Source organism: Tenebrio molitor, chromosome 1 (genome assembly GCF_963966145.1).
Source record: "Tenebrio molitor chromosome 1, icTenMoli1.1, whole genome shotgun sequence".
Classification (NCBI taxonomy): domain Eukaryota; kingdom Metazoa; phylum Arthropoda; class Insecta; order Coleoptera; family Tenebrionidae; genus Tenebrio; species Tenebrio molitor.
This window is the reverse complement of record NC_091046.1, coordinates 34,535,334-34,556,330: the sequence shown is the minus strand read 5'-3', so window position 1 is coordinate 34,556,330 and position 20,997 is coordinate 34,535,334. Positions and strand designations below refer to the sequence as shown.

The window sequence follows — 20,997 nt, the reverse complement described above, 5'->3', positions numbered from 1 at the left end:
TTGAATTAAACGCATGATGGCCTTCATGGAATCTTTTAATTCTTCACATGTTAAAGAACTAGAGATTTGCCTTTGGTTTGGCTTCCTACAATTGTTGATGAACCGTAATACCCATGACATTACGCGTTCAGTTTTTTTGTAATTTGAAAATTTTGTAAGAAGCGGTAGTTGTCTTTCGCGAGAATGAATATTGGTCAGAGTGACAGTTCGCCGTTCTGGAATTTCAATATCCGAAAGATTTACGTTAGATACGGGCCAAGTGTCGTTGTTTTCTGACAGCCAATCAGGACCGTTCCACCACAGTTTATTAGTTTTGAGTTGACCAGGTAAAGCACCTCGGCTTAGTACATCCGCAGGGTTACTTTCGCTTTTGACATGATACCAATCTTTCGCATCCGTTAGCGTTTGAATTTCGGAAACTCGATTTCCTACAAATGTTTGTAAGTTTGAAGATGTAGCGTTTATCCATGCCAGAACGACTGTGGAATCTGTCCAGAGAAATTGCTGATCAATTTTGACATTTATCGTTCGTAAAACTGTATTAAATAATCGCGACAACGTTAAGGCGGCACACAGCTCCAAGCGTGGTAACGTAACAGCGCGAAGAGGAGCCACACGAGATTTAGCGCAAATTAAGTGAACTTGATGATTGCCACTATGATCAGTTGTTCTTAGATAGACAGCAGCGCCATATGCGATTTGTGATGCGTCACCAAAACCATGTAGTTGCACCTGTACGGGGCTTGATTTTATTATGTTTCTGGGAATTTCGATTTCGTTTAAGTGAGCGAGTTCTTGCAAGATCTTAACCCATGCACAATAAATAGTTTCAGGTAATAGATCGTCCCATCCAATTTTCAAACTCCAGCACTGTTGAAGGATTATTTTTGCTTTTACTACTACTGGCGCCACAAGACCCAATGGATCGAATACCTGGGCAGTTTTAGACAGGATTTCGCGTTTTGTTAGTCTTTTCGGAATGTCGCACTGTTTTACCTGATAGCGTAACGAATCGTGATTAGGATTCCAAAAAAGCCCTAACGTTTTAGTGTAAGCATCCTTATCGAAACTGACGTTGAGATTAGGCTCGTGACTATCTGGAATTAATGCAGGATGATTGGCGGCCCATTTACGTAATAAGAAACCACCATGAGCTAAAATTTGAATTATTTGATCTCGTAAAGTGATTAGGTTTTCAAGTGAGTCTCCTCCCGTCAGAAGATCGTCTACGTAAAAATCCTGTTGAATTGCTTTAGCGGCTTCCGGGTACTGATTTACGTTTTGAAGAGCTAGTTCTTTAAGACATCTTGTTGCTAGAAAACTGGCCGGTTTTGTACCGTAGGTTAGAGTGGTTAATCTATACGTTTTTAGCGGATCTTCGGTGTTCTCGCGCCAAACAATTCGTTGATAGTCACTGTGATCGGGATGTATTTCTATCATACGGTACATTTTAGCTATGTCCCCGTTTACGACGTATTTAAAAGTTCTGAATCTCAACAAAATTGCAAAAAGCTCTGGCTGGATTGTAGGTCCTGCCATAAGATTGTCATTTAGACTTAATGCATCAGCTGAGCGAAATGACGCGTTAAAAACAACTCTTAACTTGGTCGATGTAGAATCCTTGAGTACCGCGTGATGGGGCAAATATGTACAGTTCGGTTTATTTAATTCGCAACCCGGAACTTCCTCCATGTGACCCAAAGAGATGTAATCCCGCATGAATTGCACATAATCTGATTTTAGTGTAGGCCTTTTGTTTAGGTTTCGTTCCAGATTGTTAAAAAACTTTACAGCACTATCGCGGTTTGACTTGAGAATTGGAGGATCATTTTTTAATGGCAGTTTAACAAGAAACTTTCCGTTTGTTTGTCTGCACGTATTTTGAATAAAATGTTGCTCGCACATAATCTCTTCATTTGAAAAGCATTTTTGTTCGGAAGGGTTGCTGCATTGTTCTAGTTCGAAGAATTTCTGCACCTGGTTCTCTAAAATGTCGGTTACCGACGTTAGAGAAAGCGAGCAGGTGCTTGAGCTATTGTTATTGTTCATATTTAGTGACCCACCCGCAATGAAACCTAAATGGGTATTTTGCAGCATTAGTTTGTTATGGTTCTTCAGTGTTATTTCCTTGCGGTCTTGACATAAAAGGTTCCAAAACAAATCAGCCCCGATAAGTAAGTCTACTGGTGCAGTTTCTAAGAATTTCGGATCGGCTAGCTGTAATTTCTTTGGAATATTTATTGCAGACATGTTTATGGTCACCAGGGGAAGATTTTCGGTTATTTTTTCCAGAACAAAACAACTTAAGTTCGCCGAAAACTTATTGTACTGAGACTTGATGTTTACCTGGACGGCCTGTTTGATGTTCGTCGAAATTTGACCAATTCCGCCAACGGTTATATTTACGGCTTTCTGCTGTAGACGTAATTTTTTGGAAAATGATGACGTAATATAACTGTTCATGGACCCTGCATCCAGGAGAGCTCTACATTTATGTGACTTATTATTACGATCTTCTATGAGAACGATCGCGGTTGATAACAAAATAATTGATGATTGGGACCTCATAGAATGAGCGTTTAAACTTTCTACCTGTGCTGGTGTTTCATTGGTTTGCGTGATTTGTCTTTCTTTGTGAAGCAGCGTATTGTGGCTTTGATTGCATTTACGGCATTTGAATTTGGACTGACAGTTGTTAACAAAATGATTGGTTCTTAGACAATTAAGACATAACTTCAGGTTTCGAGCTTGAGCGTTTCTTTCCTCTACATTTAATTTTGTAAATTCATTGCACTGAAAGATTGTATGATCGTCATTTTTACAAAATGTACAATGTAGTTTGTTTGTGGCAACATAAGATGTAGTGCTTCGTTTTTGTGACATATTGTTTTTTGCATTATTGTGATTCGGATTGACGTTCGATTTGGGGTGCAATAGATTTAAGGATTCCAACAACTGACATTTCCTTTCTAAAAATTCGATCGTTTGACCGTAAGTTGGAACCTCGTCGGTTAATGTAGCCTGCCATTCTCTTGCAAGATTGTCGTCTAATTTATCCACAATTATTACGACTAGAAGAGCGTGCCAAGTATCAATCGGTACTTCTAGCTGTCTTAACGCGGCAACATTTGAATTCAACGTATCTAAAAAACACCTAAGTGACGAATGCGAGGCTTTAATTACTGGGGGTGCCTTTGTGATGGCTATTATGTGATCGTGAACGATCAGCCGTTTGTTGCAGAACCGTTTCTTTAAGATATCCCACGCTACATTATAATTTTCTGATGACACCGTTAATGACTCGACTGCTCGCAAAGCTTCACCAGATAAACATGATCGCAAATATTGGAAACGTTGACAGTTGTTTAGCATGTTGTTTTCGTCTTCAATAATGGATTTAAATGAATTTTGAAATGACAACCATTCCTTATAGCAACCAGTGAAAGATTTTAAATTTAAAGTTGGCAGATTCAATTTGATTGATTGATCACGATTAGAGCAATGTGAATTAGCGCTGGAACAACTACCGTTAGGATTCGCTGTGGCCGCAGTGTGCGGTGGAGGCGTCGTTTGTCTAATTTTTGTTTGAATTGATGATAATACATCGAGATACTTTAAATCAATTTCGTCGCGGTCCTGAGTCTGTGTCTCAATCGCCTCTGATGAAAGATCGAGTGATTCAATTTCAGTCTGTACCTCGTCATATTCTTTGAATATTTGTTCGATGAATGTTTTTCTAGTTTCTAGTGGAGACACATCATTATCATTTGATTGAAAATTAGACACAAAGTTCTGAATACGCGTAATTCTAGCTTTTAATGAGGTTCTTTTCCTTTTTAGAGCCTCTAATTTGGCAATTGATTCATCTAATAAGGATGTCTCGGGCATAATGATTGATTTGATTTACGTGGTCGAGATGAAAATTTGCGAAATTAGGAACAATAGAAAAAGTCGTACGTAGTAATGCAGTTTGGAAGGGAAATTGAAAGGATTGAGAGCCACTAACCTTTGTTGATGTCTTGAGTGATGATCGCTTCGCTGCTACCCAATTCGGTGACTATTCGTGCTGCCCTTTTGCCCTTGCTGAAGGTGACGAAATCGTTGCTGCCCTCTGGGTGTCGAAACTGTTTCTTGAATTGTTGTTGTATTACACTTGTTATTACACTAGACGACCGTCGTGTGATATGGATTTAATCATCCGGCTCGAAGGACCAAAATTATGAACGATTAATCACTGTTGGGTGGTGATATTAGCCGTTCAAATGATATAGTCGTCTTTGTATAACTACTTAAAAACTTTATTGTATGACAAAATGTTGATGTACAAGTGTTAAGTACCAAGGATAGTGGTAGACTCTGGTTTTTACCGCTATATCTCGACTTAAATAAGGGTGGGTGATTTCACCCCTCTCACAAAGAAAGTAGGCAGGACTACCTGCTACAGTACCTCTTTCTAACAATAACGTTCAAAATTACATTATTTTGTACATCCGACTTTGAATTATAATTAGGTAATAGTGAAAATTGCGATCAAATATCAAGTTAAAGAAAGGTGGAAGCTGGAATCCAAGACCGTTTATGGTAGAGCTGAATAGGAGAGCTTGTAATGTGATGGCCCCCCAATTAATCTTTTTGACGCAGGGCTGTCGGCCCCCCGAAACCATTTTTCAGGTCAGTACTGGTGAAATTCCAGTGTATTATAGAAACGATTCGCAACAACTTTTCATTCGTAAAGGATTTTTCTTTAAATGAAAAATGGATATTTTAGAAAACTGAATATTGAATAATTTCAACTTCATTACGTAGTTTATTTGAAAATTTCTTCAGAATGTTTGCCGAAATTGCTAGGCGTAAAATAGTCAAGTTCGGCCCTGACAGGGTAAGTACTTGAAGTTTGGCGATGGGGTGTTGTAAATCTTACTTCTGGTTTGGTTTGTGATTAGGCAGTTAGTGTAACTGCGTCATAAATTCCTGTCAGTTGTGCGGCACCTTCATTAATTACAAATAATCGGCAATGTGATGCGATTTAATTTTTTTTATTTTCAGATTTCTGTTTTCTGTATTAGTTCGAACCTATTTAGATAAAAAAAAATAATCGAATTTTGATTAATTTCACTTTATCGCCTCCTGACGCGAAACCCAATTGATAATAAATAAAATAATGGGACAGGCTTATAGCTCCGTATGTGTGCCTCTTCCTAACCAAGCGTAAAATTTTTTCGATAATTAGAAACCGCGTAATCGCAAAAATGGTAAGTGTTGGACCAGCCTGTATACAGGTATCTCAATGTTATAAAAACACTAAAGTTATGTTTTTTTAAATAGAACCTACCCAGTTTGATTTCATTTTTGGATTCTATGCTAAATTGTGAATCAAATCTACACAGGTCGTTTTTACTTATCTGTCATCGTTTTTGATCAGTGGTGCTTTTTTGACCAGAATTCCGAATTGCAGTGGTCCTTTCGAAAATTCGTATCTTCCAAATAGTTGCACGTAAAATAATTGACGCTATTTGATTCCTGAATGTTTGCCGCATCTGTTAAGTGTTTACTCAATAACGTGCTTATACTTGGGCCAACCAACAGATATAGTAATAAAAAAAGGGGATGTGGCCTAGTTGCGTAGAACGATATACGCCGAAGCCGGTTTCACAATGAAGCAGGTTCTTTGCCATTTGTCATTCTTATAAGTCTTGAAAAAACCCTATTTTGTAATACAAATCGAAAAATGCCAAGGAAAACAAACAAACATAAACACATGGTCAAACTCCCGAAGCGAGGTTAAAACGAATGAGATGCCGGATGCCGTCAAGTAATTTTTGTGGATGTACATCAGGCTTTCGAAAATCTGCGCACGTTTTGAATAAGCCAATTGGAAGCTGCTATTTAAAATACGCGGACACTAGGGGGCGGTTTTATTACTATATCTGTTGGTTGGCCCAAGTATAGTCGCATATGCCTACTGCGATTTTTTAAATATAACAAATTAAAAATGTCAAAAACTCATTTTTTTCAAATGGCACCCCGCATTTATTATTGCACTGGTCGAAAGCTTTTTTGACAAGCTTTCCAACGGTATAGGGTTTGTTTGAATGTGAAAATCTAGGGTGCTATCTTAAAATCACTAAAAATCACTAAAATAATTAAATGTTTAATTGTTAAACATTGTTTTGTTGGTTGATTCATCTTTATGGAGTGACCATATTGTGTGATTATCTTTTGTTAGGCCTACCAGATTTTTGTATTGTTAACGGAAAAATTGCACCAAATTTACCGATGAGAAGAAAATTGTGATTTTAGTCCAGCAATGTGGGCTGAGCTTTCTTCGAGTGTCAGACGAACAACCTATGCTTGCGAATCTTCTCATTCGCATTTAAAAAATAATTTTTATTCTAGTCATCCTTCCATTTTTGCTTTTTTAGATGTACCTATTCATTAGTTTTCAAAGACATACGTATAGCAAAATTCGATCTGCAAACAGAGGAATGAAAAAATTGAGAAACGACGTGAGGAACAGAATATTTGCCAGAATAAATTTTGTACAAATAATTTATTATCATGATAAACCTATGTTGTCATAATATGTATTTCGGAAACTTAACATTTTATTTTAATATTTAGTAAGTTTTCGTTTATCTTGCACTCAAAATGTAAAAATATACCTGCCGCCTTCCTTAATCCTTCGATAATAGGCGGAAGCAACTCGTCTACATTTGAATAAATGACACATCAAATGAAATAGTTCGAAAAACACTTCATTATTATCCTATACGATATTTTTTTCGACATCTATTTTTTGACAGACGATAGCCAACTTTTTTTTTCAAATTACACTCTATATATTTTTTTATTCGTTCTTATAAAGAATCTTCTTCTGAATAATCCTACATTAAAAGAAAAAACAAAAAATGTATTTTAAATGAAAAAAATTGAAAATCAAAAATCAAGTAATCAAATTTGTAAACAATACAAAATCTATTCTAGTTGCTCAAAATTTCCTCAATGCTGTTGCAGACATTATCGATACCTTCTAGAAATGCCCACCTTTGCATTCAGTAAAAAATTTCGGGGTTTTTCCTGACATACTCGCACTATCTTTTTTCTTAACTCTTTTTGGGTACCTGGTGGGGTCAAATAAACATTGTCTCGAAAGTTTCGAATGAATATAAAGAAATCCAATAGATTCAAATCTCCAAAAATGCCACACCACAGGTTAACACTAAATCGTCTTTGGAAATTTTCTTCCACAACAACATTATAATATTATTATTATCAAACTGTTTCGACAAATGAATACTCAGAGCTTACTTAGTCATTTGGAGCATTTAGAACAAACTTCTCTCCTGTTTATTTTGGTCACTTGATTTTTAAATTTTGTACATTTACTCTTTAATTTCTTGAGTTTTGTTTCACGAATGGGTATAGTTCTTTGCATTTTTATGTTCAGAAGACAAATCTCTACAATACTGAATAAAAAAAAATGTACAGTGCTATTTGAAAAAAAGAAGCTGATGTTCATCTGTCAAAAACTGGACGCAATATATTTCTTTTTATTTAGTTGGTAATGAAGTGTTTTCAAAATTATTTCATTTGATGTGTCATTTATTCAAATCGGATAAAAAATAAGCAAGATACAGCATCAAAGGTTTTTCGTCAGTCACCCTGTATACTATTTTCAAACTAGGAAGTCTGTTCAGTTGTTAAAATGTCAAAACACCAAAAGGACTAATTAGGGTGCAGGGTGGAGATGGGTTCGGTTTTCCGTAAGAACAGTGATAAACGAAAGTCAACCTTACAGCCACTGGTTGTAAAATCTACAATACTACAATTCAATACGGTCGATCCTTATAGGAAAAGTGGTCATGAATATCTCAGAAGTTTAAAAGACAGAAGTTCCAAAACAAAAATGTTTTTTTTTTTTAATCTAACAGCAGTATTTGTTATTTACTTATTTATAATATGTAGTATAAAAATATTATATCATATCAACAACACATAAGTACCTACAATATTTACAATGAGATGTGACGATACTTGTTGTACCTACCTGTACTACCGAAACAGTAAGCAGATTAACTTAATCTTTTCCAAACCTTCTAAGAAAAGGTAAATTTCTTTTCGAGTAGGCTTTCAAATCAACTTAATCTTTTCCTAATTATTTAATTTTAAGAAAAGATAAATTTATTGTCATAAAGGTGAAAATAGTGTGGGGATGAAAGTGTAAAGTCCATTTGTTATATCGTTGGAAGAAAAAGACTCCGACGAGTGATATTCGGACTCCGAAGATGAAAATTAATTTCATTAATTTTTATAAAAATCAAATGAAGTCTATATTAAAGTTGCTTTAAATTTTAATTTTTAAATTTCAACGTGATCTACTGTCGGGTGTCGCTGAAATAACTCGGGGCACTTTCTAATGTACCTGGGTTCAACCCCACCCACGATGGCCAAACTCCAACTGCAGTAAGTTCCGTAGCAACGAAAAGTGGACTCTATTGTTAAAAATATAAAGTATACAATGTTTTCAAAATCCAGCTTATGGGAATTTGGGCGCACTCGAATTCCCGTCTGACTTATTTCTTGTCATAAAGTAATGCAAGAATTCCCGTCAGGTAATTATCAACTGATATAATCCATAACTCGAGTTCCCGTTAAGGGTAAAAGAGCGCTTCAATCCCTTACTTACCTACCTCTCTAGCCGTTGCCAGGTACCATTGTTGTTTACCATTACGTGGACCAAAAAATTTTGTTTTTAAATTTTAAAAAGTTACAAATACCCTGTGATCAACAATTATATACTTAGATAAGGTGTGGCTGTGACAGTGTCAGATTTTTCGTATCTGTGCTAAGTCAGCTAATAAACGTCAAACAACTGTCACTATTAACCAAATTTTAACGCAAAAATGGTTTTTACTTCAGAACATAGAAGATTCATCATTGAATCTTACTTTCGTAACAGTGCTTTCAATAACCAAGATTTTTTTCTGACGGGAATTCCAGTCTAGAATTTGTGGTGCATTTTTGCCTTGACGGGAATTCGTGTGCAGGATTAAAGGGCCTATGTCCAAGCCCAGGTATAAAATATTATGCTGACGGGAACTCGTGTGCACCAGGGAATTTGCCCATCCTTGATGGCTTTACAATATATCGGACTTCCTCGGTTGAAAATACTATAGATTGTTTATGCCTCCTGGAATTAAGTGCTCATAGTCGTAAATATGATTTTCATTCGTGATTATTTACGATTATAGTTTTATTTGACCATGACCAATTCTCTTACTTATTCAGTAACGGCGAGGTCTTCACTCACTTCACGTGATTATCTATTGTAACCATTATTAATTACTACAGAGTGAGTCGGGAGGAACCGAGGAACGGGCGAAACTCCATGAGTGTATTGACACGTGAAAATAATGTAAAAAAACTCATATGTTCTTATCTGATTTTTATTTGTTTTCAAGTTAGAGGGTAATTAAAATTTTTATCTAGCTTTCTACTTGTATCCACTTGTACCTACTTGTGTGTTCGCTTGTTTTCACATTCACAACATTTTGTAATCAGAGTATACCATGTTTGAGGCTAAAAAACATTTGGCTGGTTTAAAAATAAAGTATACAAAGTATAGTTTTCCCATTTATAATTTGGTTTTATGGCAGTCCAATTGTAATTATTAGGGACTGGGTTTGTGGTTTTGGCAATAGACGTGAAGATATTGTAGCCTGGTCAGACAACAGATAACAGACCTTCTTTTACAGTCCTAGGATTTATGGCGGTAGTTGCCTATTGTCGGGGTATTTAACTCCCTGGCAACAGGGCTGGTAGTAAAACCAAATTAGAAATGGGAACACTATACTAGTGAATACTTACTCGGGAAGCACTAATTCGACGTATTAGAATTACTGCAGGGAAGAAAGGGATTAGGAGAACAACAAGCGCCCTTCGTCGACGAACGCGCTTAACTATTAAAACAATGTTAAAGTCTGAAATTTTTTAACTTACCCGACCAAAGGTGGGTAAGTTATTGTGATCGATGCAAAATTTCGAATTGCTAAATACAATCATGAGGATTCGGCCGTTCCCCCCTACTCACCCTGTATAAATGGTAATAGTGTAACTAGTGCTTGTGCGTTCTGCAAAGTATTTATCTTCTTAAATTATATAATATACATACATTGTGATTGGTAATTGGTTGTCTTAATCTTATCAAAGACGTCATTCATCTTTGCAATTATAAAACACGGCAGATTTGCGGATACGCTCACTAGTTGACCATGATTTTTGATATAAAAGGAAAAATTGCCTTAATTTCCGGTGGGGCTTCCGGAATTGGCCTCAGGTATGCGAAGGAATTATTAAAAAATGGTTTAAGGGTAAGTTGATCATATAATTATCGTTAATCAAGTAATATTGAAGTGGAATTTAGGGCGTTACTTTAGCTGATGTCAATAACGATTATGGGGAAAAAGCTGTGGAAGAAATTCAGAATGAGTTTGGACCCAACAAAGTTGTGTTCGTTCAAACAGATGTAATAAATAGGCAGAGTTATGAAGGTAAGTATTTGATTTTTTTGAAAAATATAAAATTGGCAATAGCAGCAATTTAATTGGAAAAGACGACTACAAAATGTTTTTCCAGAGGCTTTCAAGAAAACTATTGAGGCATTTAAAAATATAGATATTGTCATTAATAATGCTGGCATCTTGAATGACGCTACTTGGGAAAAAGAAATAGCGATCAATGTCGTAAGTGATTTTAGCTACGCAAAAATTTTGTAATTATCTGACCAGATAATTTAATTCACACTTCTGTTAATCTGAAGCATTCTGTACCTAAATTTTTAATATGTTTACTCGTATTTTTATAGAAGGGAGTGGTTCACGGAATTCTTTTGGCCCTTGAAAACTACATTCCCAAACACAAAACCGGCTCAGAAGGCGTTATCGTGAATATATCTTCCATAGCGGGAATTAAAGAATTTCCCACGATCCCTATCTACGCTGGTACGAAATTTGCAGTGATGGGAATGACTAAATCTTTCGGCGATGAAGCTCATTACAATCGAACCAAAGTGAAAGTATTAGCTATGTGTCCCGGAATTACTGACACTCCCTTGATTTCTGAAATGGGCGGCAGAAACTTGGGACCAGCCTACCAACAACTGCTGGTCGATGAAATCGGAAATTTACCTTCACAAAAGTGGGTAGCAAACAGTATTTTGCAGGCGATTATTATAACGAATTTGTTCTAGACCCGAAAGTGTGGCGTTGGCCATGGTCAAGATAATAAAAAATGCTAAAAGTGGAACTGTATGGGTAGCCGAAAATGGACAAGATCCTTACGAGTTTATCCTACCGTCCAGGGAGAGTTTCGCGCCAAAATAATTTGTAAAAAATATTGTAGTATATACAGGTAGTCAACATATATTTTTTTAATGTTAATTATGTTTAACCAGTGGAAGGGCCCATGCTTACGCACGCAGCACCAGGTTATTTAGGTACAAAAGCCGATTTTGTAACCTGAGATAAATGAATAATAAATAAAGTGGTGTTCCTCAAAGTGTAAATAAATGTAAAGCTAGTGTGTGCAAAATTGTGCAAGAACTGTGTAATAAGAGTGTTGTCTCAATTGTGGTTAAACAGCCAAAATAATGTATTGAATAAATCATTTACATTTTACATACTCGTACTTTTAACTTTAACAAGAATAACAATTAATAAAAGGTACCTAACTGTAAGCTAGATGATAATATTATAATAAATGTTCTATGTGCCTTCATTTGGCATTTATACAGATTTGAGTAGGTACGCCGATACCAATTTTCATAAACAGAATTCAGCACTTCTGGGGTTATTACGCATCTGGTTCGCAGCGTCTGCTATGCGTTCCCGGAGTTGGTCTTCTGTATGTATTTATTTCAACTTCCTACACCAAATCTTTCGTGTGGCCCCAAAAATTAAAATTAAAAGGGGTTAAATCGAGATCGGGTATATACGCCATCGTATTGGAACCAGACAGAACCAGCCTCACATAAATGCAGATATAGCTCCACAAAAGTACAACGGGACGGAAGGACTCCTTCAGGAAAACGCTCATCCTATGTATAGTCGCTTTGTCGCTCTTGAATTACCACGTATTTCGCTATAGAGTAAATGCAAATCGGCGTATTCTTGTTTTGTGAACTTCATAACTTTTTATAGGATTCGCAAATTTAAAATTAAACTTGACAAATGTCATAGGTGTTACAGGTACCGTTGCTAAAGAAGTTGCAGCCAAACAACTAGATTTACCTTTTTAAAGCCGATTAACTCATTAGCGTACAGCAAATTTTGACCAAATTTTCAATTATTTTTATCTCGAAAATGAAAAGAGTAGTAGAGTCAATGCAGTCTTTGAAAACGTATTTGTGAAGTCAAAACAGATCTTTATTTCTAGCTTTTATGTTTAATACAACTTTTCTATTAATGTCATAACAAACTGTAGTTACTCCTCAGGCAACTTGAAACATACAACTTGATGAGAGTTTGCATATTTCCAACACTTTTATTAGAAACATTTTTTGTGTATGAGTTCTACTCATTGTCACCTATTACTGGATTTCTTCCGGCAAGTTATATCGGGACCATCCTGTATAATATTAAAAAATTAGGAGTATTTTATTTTATTTTTTTATCTGAGTATCTAACATCTCTTCTCTTCTTCTTTCCTGCGACAAACGGCTTCTTTCTTTATGTGTCTCTCTTTCGCTATCACTTTGCTGATAATTTAATCTTCTACGGTCATTTTGGATATCTCTTTCTTCTTGGCTTCCTTGTTCCCGCCTACGTCTTTGTCGTTCTCTATTTGCTGCTCTTTGTCGCTCAAATTAATGACAGGTTTTACTGTCAAAAGAAACGTGTCATAGCAACACTGTTTCGTGGGTGCCGTCATGTGACACGAAACGGACATCTATGTATAATCTATTCCATCTTTAAAAAAACAATAGGTTGCCATGCTTTAATTTTGTTAAATTGGCAATACCGAGGAAAGTAGTAGTTATATTTCATTTAATTTTGGTTGTAAACCTTTTCTTGACGACGACTTTACACTCCTTAAAATCTGTCAAAGGCGGGCGCGCTTTATTAGAAAAGTCAAATTGTGTAAATTAATTGAAAATACATACTCTAAAAACAGACTACAATGGCAGAAATTTCAATATTGTTGCCTATGGAGAGTGTCGTAGAGTACGATTCAAACCAGAACAGGACATCACGTAGTTTGCGTAGAAAGGCAATTTCAGACGTCGGCTCAGTCCATTGTTTCACAAGGGAAGGACGTTATGATAGTGGCAGTGGTAAAAAGTAAAACTTTTCCCGCTTTTACGCATTTTCGTAAAATGTTCCGTGAAATAATGGCTATAAGGACATCCCAGATGATGACGTCGCGTTCGTTAATATGTCTATTAGAGAATCAAAATGGAGGCAAATTACAAAAAATCCGTTTTTATTTTTGCTGTTTGACATTTTAATCTATGAAATAACATACCACCATCAATTATGTAGAAAAACTTGCTAACATCGTTAACATCCGATCTACATTGTTGAAAAATCATATACCTATGTAGCGACGATTTAGTCGTTTTCCTCATTCCAGCATTCTTATTACTTATGGCCCTTACGTTATATAGGGTTTATTATATATAAATGATTGTAGTCGAAGCAAGCCATGCCCATGTTATGAAATTTTTGCCGCTTCACTGTGAACTGTCAATTTTTGTCACTGTCACTTTGTAGGTGAAATATACGGTGATAAGAATTCGTAACTCATCACATATTACTAACGAAGCTCGGATACTATGGCTTCAATCAAAGCAGCACTGATCTGTTACAGTCCTACCTCCAAAACCGACAACAGTTTGTTGCAGTGAACGGAATGGTGTCGGATAACTTATCCATTAATTGCGGCGTTCCCCAGGGTTCCGTCTTAGGCCCACTGCTTTTTCTCATCTACATTAATGACCTGCCATTGGCACTACCGAAGAACAAATTTACGCTATTTGCCGACGACACAACCACATGTATTTCCAATCGTAGTCTCATGTCTCTTAACATAGAAATCGAGCACACACAGGTACAAATTTTCACATGGTTTACTGCAAACAAACTGGTTGTTAATAAAGATAAGACACAATCAATAATATTTTCGCTTCGGGAAATTGGTGAAAATAGTAAAACCATTAAACTTCTTGGAATCCATTTGGACACTAAAATGACATGGGAAGCTCATGCAGACCATTTGGTGAAGACGATTTCCAAAAAGCTGTTTGTATTAGGGCAACTTCGTAGTGAAGTAAACGATAAAACACTTGTTACTGCCTACCATGCCCTAGTTCACAGTAATATAACTTATGCTATTCTCGTATGGGGTCATTCTACACACTTACGTAAAGTTTTTAACCAGCAGAGGAGATGTATTCGTGTTCTGGGTGGACTTGGTTACAGAGATGACTGTAGAGTCATATTCAAAACATTTAAGATATTAACGGTTCCCTGTATATATATTCTACAATGCGCACTCTATATGTACAAGAATAAAAACAAGTACTGCTCGTTAAACCATTCGCACTTAACCAGGCACCACAACTTATTATTAAGAATTCATTCGAGACTGCACAAAACACAAAATAGCACTCGCTATTATTGCGTCAAATTTTATAATGCTCTTCCTTTGCACCTTAAAAACATGGACTTTAAACCCTTCAAACTACATTTAAAGCAATTGCTAACTGAAAATGCATTCTATTCTTTTGAAGAGTTTTATTCATTCACAAAATCCTTATAGATTTTTTGTTTAAATTTTACTTATATCTCTTTATTTTATTGTTGCTTTTTTTTTCGGTATTTGTAGACAGTGTGTAAAATTGTATTATTTATAACACGCAAATATATTATTATTATTATTATTATTATACATATATTAAAAATCATTTAAAGTACAAAATTATTGAACAGGGGACTCAAAATATAATTGAACAAGTCTGGTGTGTGGCCACCCTACCAAAAAGCGATAAACTTGGCATACCTAGGCATAAATTTATAGACCTCCATCAGTTTCCTACACGGAACTTTCCTGAATCGAAAATCAACTTGAGAATCTTGTACCCCAAGTAGATCACATGATCATCGCTGGTGATTTTAACGTTGACTATTCTAAGCAAGATACACTCGGTTATAAGTTTCTTAAGCAAACCCTGGACCCTTATAACGTAACGCAAATTATAAATCTGCCCACTAGGAAAACATCAAACACTTCTACAATTATTGATCAATTGATCATATATATGTCACTCACAGTCTTGTATCACCGGAGGTCTATGTAGAAGACATGAGTCAAATCCGAAACAGAAATGGAAATTCGCTCAGCGATCATAACCTAATATATTTTCATTTATCATTTTTAAAGCCAGCTGTGAAGACAGTAACAAAAAAGCATATACGATGTTTCACAAAAATCAACATTGATGAACTGCGAAATAATGCCAAAGCATTATCATTTGATGCCATTAAGGATACCAACGATGTCAATGTAAAGATTAGTTTATTCAATGAAGAAGTGTCTAGCCTGTTTAATTGACATACTCCACTAAAACCAGTTACTTCGAAAAGGACTAAGCCTGAATGGTTAACTCACAACATCTCTGAAATGATAAAAGCACGACGAAAAGCATATAATGCCTTCAAGCGCACAAAAGCGCAAGAAAAATGGCGCTTCTATATATGTTAACATACGAAATGAGGCATCAAAAGCAATAGGTACAACGTGAAAAAAAAAGCTTTGCAGAATATAAACTGGACAAATGCAGTAATGCCAAGCAAATGTGGAATGGGTTGAAGTCATTAGAATTAAAGCAAAGAACACCAAAGACTATTCCAAGTCATCTTCAAAATCCAGACCTTATTAATGACTTTTTTATAAACAGCTCAAAAATGAACGAACATCATTTGCAGGAAGAAATCGAGTTCTACGAAAAACATAAACTTGAAGACTTCTTAAAACCATTTCAACTTCGGAGTGTCAGTGAAAGTGAAGTGCTAGGTGTTCTACAAAAAAAATCTGTCTGGTGCGGTAGGATGTGATGGTATGTCCATACACATGTTTAAAATAATACCAGATCTATGTTTAAAATCACTAACGGACAACGTGAATTGTTCCATTGAAACAAAGGTGTTTCCTAATGTATGGAAGATGGGATTAATAATAATAACCCCAGTCCCAAAGATGTCGCAGCCTATAGATTACGGGGATTTGAGACTTGTCTGTGTCTTGCCCGTACTGTCGAAGGTCTTAGAAAGGCTAATTTTTCAAAAAATTATGACATTTGTAGAAGACCGTAAAATCATACCAATCTGTCAATCTGGACTTAGAAAGCATCATAGTACAGCTACAGCTTGAATCAACGTTTTTGATGACATGTTGAAAGCACTTGATAAAGGAAGGATGACTTTATTAATATTATTGGATTTTTCTAAGGCCTTTGATACCATTAGTCATAAAGTTATTAATAGCCAAACTGAAATACATCGGTTTTTCTATTGATACTATAGATTGGGTAAATAGTTATTTGAGTATAGATCTCAACAGGTCACAATTAATACGGAATCAGGAATTGTTACGTCCCAACATAGAAAAATAACGAACAGGGTTCAATATTGGCTCCATCTTGTTTGTCATTTACACGTTCGACTTTCATGATATCATAACATTAACATTCAATATTATGCTGACGACACTCAAGTCCTTCAAAGCAACAGATATCTTAGAAACAATCAATCTAAACACCAATCTAAACACACTATCAGAAAAATGTGAAAAACAATGTTTGAAACTTAATCCACGCAAAACACAAGCAAAACTATTTGGTCCAAAAAAAACTTCTAATGCAATCTGTGATCAAATAAAGCTTAATATTAATAAATGATATAAAAACTGTGTTTCAAGGTAAAGATTTAGGTGTAATTATCAGTCTTAGGACGAAATAGTACCTGACAAGTCGACCAGTCCTACTTTGCGTAATCACACACGAACACGATTCAGCTGGTTCACCTGTTATTTAAGCGAACCAGCTGAATCGCGTCGATATGTAAGCGGAGTATTATGCAAAGTTGCACTGGTCGACTGTCGGGGACTATTCTGTCCGAAGACTGGTAAATATAGACAATGACTTAAGTATGTTTTCACATGTGTCTTCTATCTGTAAACGTTGTTATTGTGCTCTGAAATCTATTTACCACTGCAATATACTCTTATTGTTCAATTAAAAATAAAAATCTGTGACACGCTAATTTTATCCTTAATCAATTATTGTTTAATATTTTACGGCTCTTTTCCTAACCAAAACCAAGAGTGAATTTTATAGGCTACAAAAGATACAAAATTCATGTTTGCGTTATTGTTATAATGTTAAACGTTACGAACATATCACACCGTATCGATTAGCCGATCGGATTGGCTGAATGTAGAAAACGTTGTCTGCCTTGATTTTCTACACTTCTTCTTTCTACACTAATGAGATCAGCGCAGACAACGGTAGAAAATATAGTATGTATGTTCAAAAATTCTTTGGATCAGAGTAGCCGTGGAATTAACAAGCTATCTAGGAAATTATTTATTTCAATGATTTTTGACATTTGTTTGACAGCTTTCGAGTTAGCAGGTTAATACAATCTTTATTACTAAATCATACTACAGTAATGGAAATCGTGGTGAAAATGGTGATTGGATTTATTCGTCTCGTTTATGTTTAAACGAGTTCCATGAGAGATTTGCACTACTTTGAAGTACACATAAAAACTACGGGCAGTAGAAGTAAATAATTCTATAGATGGTTTTTACATTTCATGGCTACCGCGATCCAAAGACTTTTTGATCATACGATAGATATAGTCTATTTTTTAATCAAAGAACCACAACACCGCAATTTACACCCTAAATAGAGCTGACAACATTGTACACTTTTGACACATAGGGTGAAAAATCTCATCATATAAAAATTGAGGTTATTAGAGATTACAGTAGCGCAGCATGTTAATAAAGTCAATAACAACTAACAACAACTAATTTGAGAGTTTAATAAATATCTTACTTTTGCGAGGCATTTTTAATAACACGTTCAAATTTTAGCTGCGATTTTGCGTACTTTCAAGGACATTAAAAATGACAAACGTTGGCTGGTATAGCCAATAGATATCATTAAATTCCCTAAATTTAGTAAAATTTTATGATTACAAACCTAAATCAACAGGTCGTGGTTCTTTGATTAAAAAGGTAATTGTTCACTTTAACTACTTCTGGAATTTTCGCGTTTTTTCTGGCTAGACAACCTCAGGACGTCCTCCTACATCGTTTCCCACCAGTCAAACCTTGTGCAAATGAAAATTTTCCTTACCCTTTAGTTATACCACAGTAGATTTACTCATTCAGTAGGGACACGGAGCTGTTTCGTTTATCGCCAAATTCGAATACGCATGTCTTCGCAGCGGCGGTCCTTTACAAGATGCTCGTAGCGTGGCGCTGCTGTTTTTGGCGCCTTCACGCCCTGATTTCTATATTACAACGGGTGTTTTTTAAAAGTTGGCGTTGAAGAGTCGATTGTGAATGCGCTATACGGATCACGGATCAGCTGTTTAAATCTTACGCCTTTACATGAGTGGTGCGGACTAAATCGCCTCTCCAACAACTTCGACGCCAAATTAAAAAAAAAAACACCTTTAGAGATCAGTACTGGAACATGTATCTTGATAGAAAGAAAATTTCTTTCCGTTTCTTAAGTTCCTTTCTATTTGCCGCAAACCAACCATGTAGAACCAATGGTGAAAAAGGACGCATAGAAATAGAAAAATCTCCGTAGCGCACTTTTGCATCTTTCTAATTGTCCATCTTTGTCGTTCACCAACTCAATGCATATGGCGTTTTCTCTCAGAACTCAAGTCTGGCTAAGTGCAATGAATGAAATTGCCGCGAACGATGGTGTTGCCATCTATGGCATTTTCTAGCAAGGACCGCCAATACCGCCATGTTATTGAAAAATCTGGCTGACGAAACATCAAAGGTGCCGACCCTAGCTGTCCCTACTGAATGAGTAAATCTACTGTGGTTATACTAAGACCTGGCGCGACCTTGAAACACAACAAGAGAGAGAAAAAAGGCATTTGCACAAGGTTTGAATGGTGGGACACGATCTAGGAGGACGCCCTGAGGCTGTCTAGCCAGAAAAAACGCGAAAATTCCAGAAGTAGTTAAAGTGAACAATTACCGATAGATATAAGTACTTACTACTTGTGTAGCACTATTTTTAAAATAGTAACTACGAAGACCCCCGAATATTTATATAGCAGAATTACATTTAGGAAGGACATACATGATAGAAATACGAGGTCTAAACAACTGATTGACATCCCAAAACATAATAAAGAAATTTATAAATCTTCATTTACTTATAGGTATGTGTGCTAAATTGTACAATGACTTTAATGAATGTTTTAATTGGACAAACTTTGTCTAAATAAATAAAGCCCTTAACCTCTAAATGGCATGAACGGAAAACAGTCCTTGACTGATTCATGCCTTTTGTAGCCGCTGTATTTCATATTTTTGTTCAATAATTTTAAGGATTTGCTTTGTAGTTATTTATTTTATGTTTTTTTTTTGGATGTCTGCAATAAACATTTATTATTATTATTATTTTTTTTCGTATCCCACCTCCACCCGGCGGCACGGCAATTTTGACGGAGTACATACACTATTACGGATAATACTATCAAGTAATAGTGCAGTGCTTATCAACATAATTACCGACGTCTCGCTTCCACATTTTGACTTTTTTGTGTTTTATGTTCTGTGTCAATGTTAAGGAATTTCCTCACGATATGACATGAGTATAATAATATACCTTTTTGAATTTCAACCACCAATGTGTTCTCTAAGTCCAAAATTTTTAAATTTTTAAAAAGAGATTGCGGTACTATTCCTGTTGCTGAAATTATAAATGGTAAAATCGAATTTTTTTCTAAACACCAAAGATTTCTCATAGCAACGGAGAGTTCTAAATATTTATTAATTTTTGTATTATATGTCTGTGTTATATTGTGTGAATTTGGAACAGCTATATCTAAAAGATATGCTTGCTTTTGTTGTTTATTTAAAATAATAATGTCTGGTATGTTATGCTGAATATGAATGTCAGTTAAAACTGTACGATCAAAATATAATCATTATTATTATTATTAAAAATTTTGTTGTTCTTGACGAGAACTGTCACTGGTTAAAATTAATGTACTTATTTCTGAGACACGTTGTATTCCCTGTGGCTACGAGATTTGTTTGAAGTTGCTCTTTTTATGACTTATTTATTTTGATTAACAAAAACAACACAGATACAGGTGTCCCCAAAAAAAAAAGACCAGTCTATAGCTCCCTTATTTATCGGAGGATTTTAATTATCTATACACCAAATTAAATGGTTGTTAATAGGCTACAAAACGGCTTAATAAATTCACGTATAGCTCCAAGGGCTTCAAGACTAAACTGTCAATTTTTTTTTTCAAATAGGATTACATACTTTTTTTAAGTAATTCTGATAGAGATTTTAATTCTGAAAACAACAATGTATCACTTCACATAAAAAAAATAACACTAACTTTTGAAACAAATGACGAGCGCCAAGCGAAAAGCTATCAAAATGCATTGCGTTACAATGTAATAACCAAATTAAGGTAGCTGGAAAAACAAATGATAAATAATAACATGTGGGATTGCGCAGATATGCCGCCAATGTTTAGCGCAAAATGGAACATAGACGATAGTGTAGCGTTTTTTTCCATTTTTTTTTGGCGAATGTTTGGTATTTAAGTGTATACTTGTGATACATTGTTGTTTTCAGAATATAAATCTCTATCAGAATTACTAAAAAAAAATATATAATCCCATTTGAAAAAAAAAATTTGACAGTTTACCCTTAAACCC

The 20,997-nt window shown here is 35.4% G+C and overlaps 2 protein-coding genes across 2 annotated transcripts in view; both read left to right on the top strand.

Annotated features, from left to right (window-relative positions):
* Positions 1 to 20,997, top strand: part of LOC138138392 (uncharacterized) — a 189,274-nt gene that overhangs the window by 21,061 nt on the left and 147,216 nt on the right. The window lies entirely within an intron of this gene.
* Positions 10,233 to 11,419, top strand: LOC138136962 (15-hydroxyprostaglandin dehydrogenase [NAD(+)]-like). The gene is made up of 5 exons (XM_069056271.1): positions 10,233 to 10,370; positions 10,424 to 10,550; positions 10,636 to 10,742; positions 10,865 to 11,196; positions 11,249 to 11,419. Exons 1-5 carry the CDS (start codon positions 10,272 to 10,274, stop codon positions 11,379 to 11,381), a joined length of 798 nt encoding a protein of 265 aa, XP_068912372.1. The 5' UTR covers positions 10,233 to 10,271; the 3' UTR covers positions 11,382 to 11,419.